At 44.8% G+C, this 12,304-nt stretch overlaps 1 protein-coding gene across 11 annotated transcripts in view; it reads left to right on the forward strand.

The window, feature by feature from the left end:
* Positions 1 to 9,092: 9,092 nt before the first annotated feature.
* Positions 9,093 to 12,304, forward strand: part of CAST (calpastatin) — a 129,311-nt gene continuing 126,099 nt past the window's right edge. For 3 of the 11 annotated variants that reach the window (XM_089909130.1, XM_089909129.1, XM_089909128.1), the window contains exon 1: positions 9,093 to 9,287. In XM_089909130.1, coding sequence (XP_089765256.1) covers positions 9,213 to 9,287 — 75 coding nt within the window. In that variant the 5' untranslated portion in view covers positions 9,093 to 9,212. Of the gene's footprint in view, positions 9,288 to 9,814; positions 9,954 to 12,304 lie in introns of those variants that run through there. The other 8 variants (XM_022592324.2, XM_022592357.2, XM_022592341.3 and 5 more) reach the window with 6 other exon arrangements.

Consider the following 12,304-nt stretch of genomic DNA (forward strand, 5'->3'; position numbering starts at 1 on the left):
ACGCTCCTTCTGAAGGTGCTGGGGAGGATCTGTCTCAGGTCTCTCTCCAGCTTCTGGTAGTTCCTGGGCTTACGGCAGTATAACTCCAGACTGCACATGGCATCCTCCCTGCGTGTGCACCTATGCCCCAATTTCTCCTTTTTATGACACCCATCATACTGGATTAGGGCCCATATAATGACCTCATTTTAATTTGGTAATCTCTGTAAAACCCAATCTCCAAATAAGGTCAGATTCTGTAGTATGGTGTTAAGACTCCAACATACCTTTTTTGGAGGGACACAGAAACACAGAAAAACACAGAAAAAGGAAACTGATCTACTCATAAAAGTGCTATTGGCTTGAATAGTACCAAGTGATACCTCTTGGAAAATAATCCAAAATTCATATAAGTAAAAATCCTATTACAGCAAAAGAGTATTACAAAGCAATGAAGCTTCTTTGCCAGAGGCTATTTTTACCACAGAACTATGCTATGTTGATTTGAAAAACAAGTCATGCTTAAAGTATGATCTTCTGTAACCAATGCCTTTAGAGTCTGAACTGGATCTAATTAACAAACACAATATAATGAAACCAAAAGGGTACTTTTGACTCTGCAGGTAAGGAGAACTGGGCTGTTAACAGAGTAGTTTTTCCTTCACAGTTCTCTGTACGTCACTAGGCAGCAACAAACCACCCAAGTACCCTCCACCTAATCCCATCATAAACATGACAATTATACCAGCAGAAAAGCCAAGCCACTCATAGAAACAAAAGTAACCCAAGTCTCAAAATTATTCCAGAAGAAGATGGCAAGACAGGGGATGTATGTTCATTATAACTTTTCAGTTGCTAGTTTGTAGCAGAGAGGCTGGGCCTCAGTTAAACTTCACCCTCTCAGTCAATTGTAATCACCTTTGTAAGTCTTATAAAATATTTCAAAAAATAAGAATAATTTTCACATTTAAAAATAATTTGAGGGCTTCCCTGGTGGCACAGTGGTTGAGAGTCCGCCTGCAGATGCAGGGGACACGGGTTCGTGCCCCGGTCCGGGAAGATCCCACATGCCGTGGAGTGGCTGGGCCCGTGAGCCATGGCCGCTGAGCCTGCACGTCTGGAGCCTGTGCTCCGCAACGGGAGAGGCCACAACAGTGAGAGGCCCGCGTACCGCAAAAAAAAAAAAAAAAAATATTTGAGTGTGAGCTGGACTTAATGACTTGCTTCCAAAGAATAGAGTATAAGAAGGGAGAGATTATAGTTTTCAGCGGAGAAACTCAGCAAACACCACCTTACTCAAGTGATTGAGGTTACTATCACTAGTGATAAATCACATGGATATCAGGTACCCCCAATACAACGTGATGATAAGCCACTTACCACTGTAGTATTCTTCCCCCAAACCCACAGCCCCAGCCTAATCATGAGAAAAACATCAGATAATCTCAAATTGAGGGACATTCTACAAAACATCTGACCAGTACTCCTGAAATCTGCCAAGGTCATGAAAGCCTGTCAAGGGAAGACTAAAGAACTGTCACAGACCACAGAGGAGTCTAAGAAGATGTGACCATAGTACGGCGGGCGATATCCTGGATTAGAACCTCAAACAGAGAAAGGACATTGATGAGATAACTGGTGAAATCCAAATAAAGTCTGGAGTTTGGCGAATAATAATATGCCAGTGTTGGTTTCTTAGTTTTGGTGAATATATCACGGTAATATAAGATGGTAACTGGGGAAACTGAAACTGGGAACTCTGTACTATCTTTGCAGCTTTTCTGTAAGTCTAAAATTATTCCAAAATAAAATTTTAATAGAAAAATAATTTTATGTTTAACAAGAATTTTCTGAGAATAAACACCCCTAAAATGTTTGAAATAAATTTTTATTCATAATAACCATTTTTAAAGGTTTAAAGATAATCTTCCAGCAGCACATTCATTGCTTGAAGTAGCTAACCAACATGCAATCTGAATCTGCCACGTAGAAAAGTGCTCCTGTTGTGAGTATCTTTCCAAAACCCTTGGAGGAGCAGCAAATGTAAGTGGGTAAACAGAAGTTTAAGTGAAAGACTTGTACTACAGAAGGATCTTTTTTTTTTTTTGGTGGTACGCAGGCCTCTCACTGTTGTGGCCTCTCCCGTTGCGGAGCACAGGCTCTGGACGTGCAGGCTCAGCGGCCATGGCTCACGGGCCCAACCGCTCCACGGCATGTGGGATCTTCCCGGACAGGGGCACGAACCCGTGTCCCCTGCATCGGCAGGCGGACTCTCAACCACTGCGCCACCAGGGGAGCCCAACAGAAGGATCTTTGGTGACTGGCTCGATATATTATCATCTCAGATACACTCTGAAGACCAGATAGTTAAAATACCTTAGAAAAATTTACTTTTATCATTACAGATATTAAATCACTCATTTTGAAATATAATCTCCGTCTCCACCCCCAAGATGTCACGCAGCCCATCCACATCCCCAGTCCATTATCAATGTTTGTATACAGCAGAGAGTAATCTTAGCGTAGTGGTTAGGAGCACACACTAGAGAGCTAGCCCACCAGATTCAAACGCTAATGGTGTCACTTCGCAGCTTTGCAACCCAGGGCAAATTATTCAACTTCCCTGGGCCTTAGTTTCCTTACCTATAACATGGGGCAAATAACAGTTCCTACCTCACAAGGGTGAAACGAGCAAATACATGCAAAGTCCTTTAAAAATTCCTAGTACATAGTAAGTACTATAGGTGTTTGATTTACTTACAGTCATTATTGACTGAGAGCCATTCAATACAAATACAATAGTATTTGTTGTATACAAATATTTGTATTGTTCAATACAAATACAATGCATTCAATACAAATAGTATCACGAAGTGTTTAGACAGTTCTCCTGACCTCCTGATCTTATGTGATCAGAGACCATTTCAATTATAAGTGTTTAAATTACCCAGGCTACTCCTTTCATCTTTTGAAGAAGGAAGGTTAGCCTGGAAAGACCCAGCAATGTGTTCTTATTCATTCCACAAATATTTAATGAGGACATATTCTGTTCCAGGCAGAATCTCACGTTCGGTGAATAAGATTGAAATGATCCTTTTTGTCATGGAGTCTAATGGAGGATATAGACAAGCAGTTATGAGGCGGATAAAAGAACATTAATATTCACAATGATTTTACCTCCTTTGGACCCTTTAGGAGGAATTGCATCATTGCAGAAGGAAACAAGAAGGGGGAATAGAACAAGAGAGCATCTTCCGGTTGATTTTTGAAATGTTTACAGAAGAAGTTTCTCAGCATGGGGGAGACAGTGGGAGTGAGATAGAGGATTTTTAAGATGTTTCGCTGAGTGTTCAGATTGTGTGCCCATTCAGGCACTTTCAAGTGCAGTAAAGGGATTGCAGTGAAGATTAAATGATTTTAGTTACTTTTGGAACACTGGGCCCCTGTTGCTTTAAATATAAGCCGAATTTAGTATTGAGCCATGAGGATCCTGGGCTTTATATGGGCTTAGACAGTTACAATATAATGCAGTGTTGGGGAAAGTTAAAGCTTTGGGAATGGGAAGGGAGGAATATTTCAGGAGAAGGAAAATGAGCAAAGGCAGGAACTCTGGGAAGAGCCCGGTGTGTTCTGGCATCTGAAAGCAGGAAGGCATGGCTGGAACACAGTGGCATGAAGGCACAAAGCTGTAGACAAGGCTGCCCAGGACACAACCTGCAGGCCCTGGGAGGCCGTGTTAAGGGATCAGAACGCCATCCTGCTGGCATTGAGGAGCCATCAGGAACTGTGAACCAGGAGAGGGATGATTTACACATCTCTAGTTAGTTGTTGACACCGCAGAGCATAGCGTACTAACTGTGCAAGCTGAGCTCTTTTCATGAACCCACAGCCACAGGACAGAAGGTTGCAAACCTAAGGGAAATCAGCAAGGAAAGCAGAAGAAGCTGAAGGCTTAGAGCTTCCTGGCAAGCAGAGGGTGTCACACCTACCTCCTCACCTGCTGCCAGACCTCCAGAGCAATCTCTTTTGTTTTGTTTTGTTTTAATACCGCTAGACAAAATTAGAAAATAAAAAGCTTATTTTATCTTTATACCCATTCTCAGCAATAAAAGTGGTAAAGTTGTTGTTTCTGTATATCTGGATAGTAGTATTGACTCTATGGATGCTGGCTGCTCTGTGAAACAAAGTATTCTTCACTATTGCCTTCTTGAAGACAAATGCCTATGTAAAAGGGGGGGGAAATTTAATAAAATGGGTAATGTTTTCAAACCTAATGTTCTGTTATCCAGCAATTTGACAGCATACTTTTGCAATATTGATTCTCTCCTCCATTCTTTTTCCAAAGTTTTATGATGTTACATAGCCTTGGGGAGTGTAGCAGGTGTGATCAGCTACCTGAATCCCCTTCGGGGATAAAAAGGCCCTACTCCAGCTCCTGGAGTGCCACCAGCTGACAACATTCATCAGCCACTTGGGGGTTGCCACAGCTTAAGGGAGACGCTTCCCTTCCTTAAAGCCATGCTCCCTCCCTCTTCAACCATATCCAAAGACTGGTTGATGCAGGCTTATAAGGGCTCAGCTCTCTCTTGCCAACCCTGGACATCTCTAAAGGGCATCACATCTTCGTCATTCCCTGAAGGATCATGTGAGGCTTCTACTAGATCTGTATCCCAGCTGAACTTCTCCCTTTGCCCATCTTTCCTTTGCTTCGACAGGTATTGATCCCAAGAGCACTCCCTAGTACAGCCCTGGAAAGCAGTTGTGACTCAGCCCTCTGTGTTCCACACAGACAAGAAGCAGAAAATTGTGTCACGTTAAAGAACAAGCCCTGAAGGTATATGCAGGTGTTTTACTATCTGGAGGGACGTGAAGAATGAGAAGTAAAACCTGAGGTCCCACCTATAGGTATGTGTATGACTCAAGTTTTTTTTGGTAGTGGCGAAAACTAAAAACTACTTCATCTCCTGTTGATTCTCTTTCTTGTCTTCTTCCCCTGTCCCTCCAACCTTCCATCTCCATTCTTTCCCCCTTCCCCTACCTCATCTGCCATCCGTGCACAAGCCCAGTGAACTGAGAAGCAAGGTGTCTTAGCCCATTCAGGCAGCTATAACAAAATGCCACAGGCTGGAGGGCTTAGAAACAACAGAAATGTTTTTCTCACAGTTCTGGCGGCCAGAGGTCTGAAATCAGGGTGCCAGCATAGTAGGGTGAGGGCTTCTTCCAAGTGGTAGACATCTTCTTTCAGCCTCATAAGGTGGAAGGGGCAAGAGAGCCCTCTCAGAGATCTTTTATAAGGGCATCAATTTTATTCATGAAGGTTCTGCCCTCATGACCTAATCAATTCCAAAGGTCCCACCTATTAATGCCACCAATTTGGGCATTACCATTCCAACGTAGGAATTCTGGAGAACACAGACATTCAGACCATTGCACATGGCAAGGCTCCTGTGGTCTGAACATTGTCTCCTACTGGCCAGCACACCTTCACCTCCTTTACACACAGAACTTCACCACTGAAGCCATTCTTCTGGATAATTCAGGTCAGAAGCATGAAGCTCCTACTCAGATACATGCCTGTTAAAAGGGAAAGGAGACTCTGAGAGCCTTTGCCTATTTTGCTAATTAGTCTTTGCCTGTTTACAAAGATTTTTTTTTTCTGGTTTACTTAGGAAAACATTACTATGGAGTGGAGCAAACTTGGCTGAGAATCTTGAGATGGCAGATAGGACAGATGAGTTTCAGCAGGATCAGAGGGCACTTGGATGTCAGCCAGAAGGTCCAGGTTTTCTGGGGGTAACTTCCCCTCCAAGAGTGTAGAAAGAAATACCATCCAAAGTGAAGGGCACTGTCCAAACTGTGGGTACCTTGGAAAAATGCCCTGCCTCCTTCTCAATTTTACCCACTGGCTGGTTTATCAAAAACCTCTCAGCTGTCAGAGCAAATGGACACTCCCTGCATTGTCTGACCTAACCTTTGAGTGACATTTCATACTGTGGGCCAGCCCTTCCTTTCAGAGGCCCTCCTCCCTGGACCTTAGCGCCCACTTTTCCACTATCTTCCTTCTGCAGCACCTTCTCAGGCTCCCCTGGCTCCTTCTCCGGACACCATCCTGCCTTTATTTTTCTCATTTATACATTTCCCAATGAGAAGTGATGAGTTCCTGCACAGCTACAGCAGTAATGGGGACAGGGGGAGAGGAGAGACAATGTGGAGATTATTCAGAGGAGGTTTCAACTAACTCAAGTCAAAGATGTGGGGAGGAAGCAGCCCTGAGCTCCCCCCTCTCCCCAGCCTGCCCACCCTTCAGTCAGAATGAGAAGCCCCTCCAGGGATCCAACAGCACTCTTGGAATACATCTGCTGGCCACTGCCCTCATCGCATGGTCATTGTGGATTTGTCCGTGTTTCCTACTAGACTGTAAGGTCCTTGAGTGCAGAAGGTCCCTGTTACCTCCACAGAACCTGACACATAGCAGGCATCCTGTTACTGAGTAAATAAAGAAAGAAAATACAGGCATCCCCTCAGGTTTTATTGCACCTCACTTCATTGTGCTTTGCAAAGACTGCATGTTTTACAAATTGAAGGTTTGTGGCAACCTGACATCGATCAAGTCTATAGGTGCTATTTTTCCAACAACATTTGCTTAGTTCATATCTCTGTGTCACATTTTGGTAAATCCTGCAATATCTCAAACTTTTTCATTGTTATTATACTTGTTATGGTGATCTATAATCAGTGATCTTTGATGTTACCATGGTAATTGGTTTTGTTTTCGTATTTTTAAACTAAGGTATGTACATTACTTTTTTAGACTTGCTATTGCACACTTAATAGATTACAGTACAGTGTAAACGTAACTCTCGTATTCACTGGGAAGCAAAATATTCGTGTGACTCGGTTTATTGTGATATTTGCTTCACTGCAGTGGTCTGGAACCAAACCTGCAATACCTCAGAGGTATGCCTCTACTTAGAATATGTGCAAATAAAAATGTAGCAAAAGGTGTCATACATATTTAAAACGAGCTTCCCCAAGATGCTCAAATGCTGGTCATGGTATCAAAGTTCCAAATTCCTCACTGACTACAAGAGAAAGTGAAAACATCATCCTCTTCTTCAACTTCTTTGAAATTCTTCTTTACTTATAATCATTAATGTGTTGTTTAGCCTGTAATTGTTCTGCTTATATGAGTTCTGACTCTTGAGCAAAGCCTGAAGGCTGAAGTCATTCATTCTCTTACAGATTTTGGTATCAACTGTATCAGAAGCGTAGTGTGGCTGCTTAATAAGTAAGTTAATACATGGATTGATTACTCCGGACCTTGGACCAGAGGCTCCAGCCAGGTGGGTGGGCTCCATTTTATTTCCTGATCTGTCCCCACCCTTTCTTCTTCTGACCATATCCCACCAGCCAGCCAGCCCTTTCAAGCCTCCTTTCCCTTCCTATAATCCCCCAAACCCACAGAACCCCAAATTCCCAAAGCACATTTGTACTTATTCACACACTGTATGTCTTTCAGTGCCACCCAAATGATCATGTGTTACAAATGCCATATGACTTCAGCTAAACTCTAAGTTCCTGGAGGGCAGGAAATATGTATTTTAACCTTTATATCGCTCTCTCTATAGTTCCTTTCACTGTGCTTTACATGGAAGCCTTTCAAAATATAAAACCAACTGGTTTAAGTTCAATTTTAAATACTATGTTAGAAAATACCTCAAACTTTAATGGGAACCGTTCTTCCAGAGTCAGAATAATGTACTCGGGGGATCCTGAATCTAGGCCCTCTAGGATCCTGAGTTAGATGCTTCCAGTTCCTGGGCCTGGAGGTGGGTCTATTATCTCACCCCTTTAGTTCTGTGTTTGCTTAAATTATTGTAGGTGTTTGGTCACAATCATAAAAGCATTTTTCATGCTTATGACATATTTTCCTTAATTATAAATGTAATTGAGGCCACCAATCAATTTTTCTTGAATGGACACTCATAGGCCCCATATCCAAGTTGATTCATTTCTACGTATAAATTCCTGTCCTACCGCCTGTTTGTTGGAAATATCAGATACATAGATCGTAAGTGGAACCCTTTAAGAGGAATTGCGTTTAAATCATTCCTCCCTGCTGCCCCCATTAAGAATGAGGCTAGCCAGTCCCTTGAATAAACGGAAGTCAGAATCCCTAAAAATGAGAAGGGGGAAGGAAACAAGAATTCGATTCTGCCAAATGCCATGCACCATTGACCAATCTTTCCTTACAACCTGCCCCCTCTCTCTCCAACGGTCTAAAACACAACATGGAAGGCATTAGTGACCCTGAGTCCCAAACTGTCAATGTCATTGCAGGGTAACAAGTTTTCTTCTGTCAGATCTGATCACAAACCGGCAGCAACTACAGGCAGACAATCGCTGCAGAGGAGCGTTTTCTAGTCAGGCTTGTTATATTTCACTTCAGGCTTGTTACATTTCACAGCCCCAAACCAGGAAGTGCTGTTTAAAATGAGCCAAAGACAAAAGCAATCCAGCCTCCAAAACAAAATTTGGCAGTCTCCAGAAAGCCTATAGGGGCTTAAACTTGGGACTGTTCTTCGGTTTCGATTGGAACCTAAGGCTTCCTCCACATAAAACATCATTACACACACACACACACACACACGCACGCACGCACGCACGCACACACACACACCCCAATTTGGTTTTGTTAATCCGCTTCCTAATCCAGACGGTCCAGGCTTGGGCCCGATTTCAGTTGGTAAATTCTTCTCCTAGCTAAACCAGGGCAGATTGCAGAAAAGGTGTCTAATTCTTGAAATTCTTAGGGTGGGGTATTGAGGCGTAGACGGGCCACGCCCGGGTCCCGCTCTCCCGTTGCAACTGCAAGCCAAGTCTGGGCAAGTCGAAGGAGGAACCCCGCGACCTCCAGCCCCTCCTCTCTGTGAGCCACGGGGAACCCAGCATGCTAGGGTGGAGGTGGGGGCATCACTGGGAGAAGATTCGGGGCCGAGGGTGTTAAGTTGCAGGCCGGGAGCCCCGGACCGCTACAGCCCGGGCACAGCCAGCGGCGGGCAGGAAGGGGAGGGTCCAGCGGGGTGAGGCACAGCCCCGGCGCGGGTTCGGGGCTGGGTCGGAAAAGCTGCCTCACGGGGCGCGCCCGCCAGCCCTTCCACTCCCTCCCTCCCTCGCTCCCAACGTTCCCCGCCCGGGCCTCCCTTCCAGTCTGCGCTCCCCACGGCCTCGCCATGTCCCAGCCGGGCCAGAAGCCCGCCGCCTCCCCGCGGCCCCGGCGCGCTGCGGCGGCCCGCCACACTCAGGAGGTGAGTGGCACTTGTGCCGGAGCCGCAGGGCTGAGCGCGGGGAGGACCCCGGCCCAGGAGCCGTGGGCCGCCTCCTTGCGGTAGCCTGCCTGGCCTGCTGCCCCGTGCGCCCCCTCCCGAGCCTGAGAAGGACTTAGGACTCAGAACCTGCCTCTGGGCAGGTGACGGGAGGTGGCTGGGTACTGCCGGGCCTGGGCCAAGTGTATTGGGCATGGAGCAAGCCAGATTGGAGTTGGCCTGCGTTGGTAAAAGTTGATTGATGAGACTGGGGTGAAAGGCGGTTGAGGATAAAAGGGTAATACATTTCATTCGGGACCCCGAACTGGGTGGGGTAGTTCAACTAAAAGTCGGGTCTTCCGCGTAAAGTCCGGGCTGCAGGGCGTGGCTGCCTGGTAAAATAACACTTCTGCCCTAACCAGCCTTGCGCCAAATTGGGCGGGGCGGGGTCAACCCGGCCGGGCAGGGCCGATGTAGGCCCCGCCCAGGTGCCTCCCCCGCTGACAGCTGTGGGGCTTGAAAAGCTCAGCGCCAGCCAGGTCCGGGGCTGGTGGAGTGCGAGCCCGGCCCCTGCTGCGCTGCACCCCGTGTCCTCGCCGGGTTCTCCGCTGCGCGACTCAGAGCAAATCGGTTGTCGCCATGGCATTCGCAAGCTGGTGGTACATGACGGTAAACTGGAGCGATCGTGCCTGGGCAGGACCGGAAACGGAGTGGGCTTTGCTTTTCTGGGCGTGCAGGAGAGGTTATTGTGCAGGATTTGGCGGGGAAGGGGTGGGGACCAGGTGCGACGTCCTCTCAGACCTTCAGTTTAGGCTCCGGGAGAGGCTGAGACCCACCCTGCGGTGGTATGTGCGAGCGAGCCCCGACGTGCAAGTCGGTGTGAGCAGACGCACCAGACTCAGCTCACGCTCATGAGTTGAATGGAGCAGGAATTGTTGCTGGAGGAATTCCGCCCTTGGACGCGGATTCCTGGATGAACTCAGACTCAGATCGAAAGAGCGCAGATCGAAAGAGCTCAGATCTAGTATTTGTTTTTAAGTCACAAGTAAATCTCAAAACTTTTAGAGGCATGTTGTTGGACGTGCATTCTCCAGCGCAAAGAAGAGGCAGCTGGGATTGGGTTCAAGGAGAAAATCCAAAACTCCAAGGAGCAGAAGCAACCGAGATCAAGACCCTTGTTGAGAATGAGAAAGAGGGAGAGAGAGACAGCGAGAGAGAGAGAGCCCACTGCTCTGTACTTTATTACTTGGATAAGGGACAGAGATGTTCCGTTTGTTTAGTGCATTGAATGCTTGTCCAACCAACTAGATGTGATATCCAGTCAAGCTGGTACTTGTAATGTTTTGAACCTCCAGGAAGCATGATTTAACATTACGATGCTTTCCAAAAAAAAAAAAAAAAACACAAATTTTGTTGACAGAAAGAATAAAAATATTTATATCCCATTGATTTATGGTGAGAACTTAAAAAAATAGTTAAAGTACACCTCTCTCGGCATGTGGTATTGGGAAAAGCAAGGGTGTTGTAATAAGATAGTATTTAGAGAGAAACATCGTGTTGGAATCAGACAGTATTTAGAGAGAAACGTTGTGTTGGAATCAGTAAAATGTCCCTTTTCAGCCAATGGCCATTCACTGAGCACCTACCAAGTGGCAGACCCAGTACTAGCCTCGAAGTGGAAAACAAGACAGAGTTCTTGTTCTCAAAGGGCAATGAGTCAACCTTTTTGAACCTGTTTCCACATCTATAAAATGTGGGTGATAATAGGTACCACATAAGGGTTGGTGAAGACTATTTACATTCATGAATCAAAGTACCATACCCGTATACCTTTGTTTTGAATTTTATTTATTTTTTTATACAGCAGGTTCTTATTAGTCATCAATTTTATACACATCAGTGTATACATGTCAATCCCAATCACCCAATTCATCACACCACCATTGCCACCCCCCCGTGGCTTTCCCCGCTTGGTGTCCATACATTTGTTCTCTACAGCTGTGTCTCAACTTCCACCCTGCAAACCGGTTCATCTGTGCCATTTTTCTAGGTTCCACATACATGCGTTAATATACGATATTTGTTTTTCTCTTTCTGACTTACTTCACTCTGTATGACAGTCTCTAGATCCATCCACATCTCAACAAATGACCCAATTTCGTTCCTTTTTATGGCAGAGTAATATTCCATTGTATATATGTACCACATCTTCTTTATCCATTCATCTGTCAATGGGCATTTAGGTTGCTTCCATGACCTGGCTATTGTAAATAGTGCTGCAATGAACATTGGGGTGCATGTGTCTTTTTGAATTATGGTTCTCTCTGGGTATATGCCCAGTAGTGGGATTGCTGGATCATATGATAATTCTATTTTTAGTTTTTTAAGGAACCTCCATACTGTTCTCCATAGTGGCTGTATCAATTTACATTCCCACCAACAGTGCCCCATATACCTTTAATGATTGGAAATTCCAGTTTCCCTTGAGATGTTTCTTCATGAATGCTTCCTACTACATTTTCTGGGTTTTTAAAATGTAGCATCTTATTGGTGTGCTAAAAGCAAAAGTTTGCTTTGAGTCATTATTGTTCTAAGATTCTTATCAAAATGCATCACATGAATTATCTGCAAATATGGATGGTTTAGAGTTAACATCAGTCTTCTTCCAAATTCATGATTCTCTAAAGGAAATTATGCTGGAATATCTGGATGAAAATAGTTTAAATCTATGTTTTTAACCCTGTTATGTTTAGGCATAGTCTGACATTTTTTGCTAAAACCTCTCTTATAATCCAATGTTGGAACTATTCTAATTTCTTTTTTTCTGCTAGTAGGAACCCCCTAGAATCAGCAACCTGCCTGTGATCAAGCTTTGACTTTTCCCAAACCAGTGCTGTACAATAGAAATATAGCGTGAGCCACATATGTAATTTTAAATTTTCTACTAGTCACATTAGCTGACAGGTGAAATTCATGCTAATAGCATATTTTGTTTAACCCGCTATATCCCAAATGTTATT

Source organism: Delphinapterus leucas, chromosome 3 (assembly GCF_059928025.1).
Source record: "Delphinapterus leucas isolate spDelLeu-1000000601 "Yukka" chromosome 3, BTC_Dleu_Yukka2, whole genome shotgun sequence".
Lineage (NCBI taxonomy): Eukaryota > Metazoa > Chordata > Mammalia > Artiodactyla > Monodontidae > Delphinapterus > Delphinapterus leucas.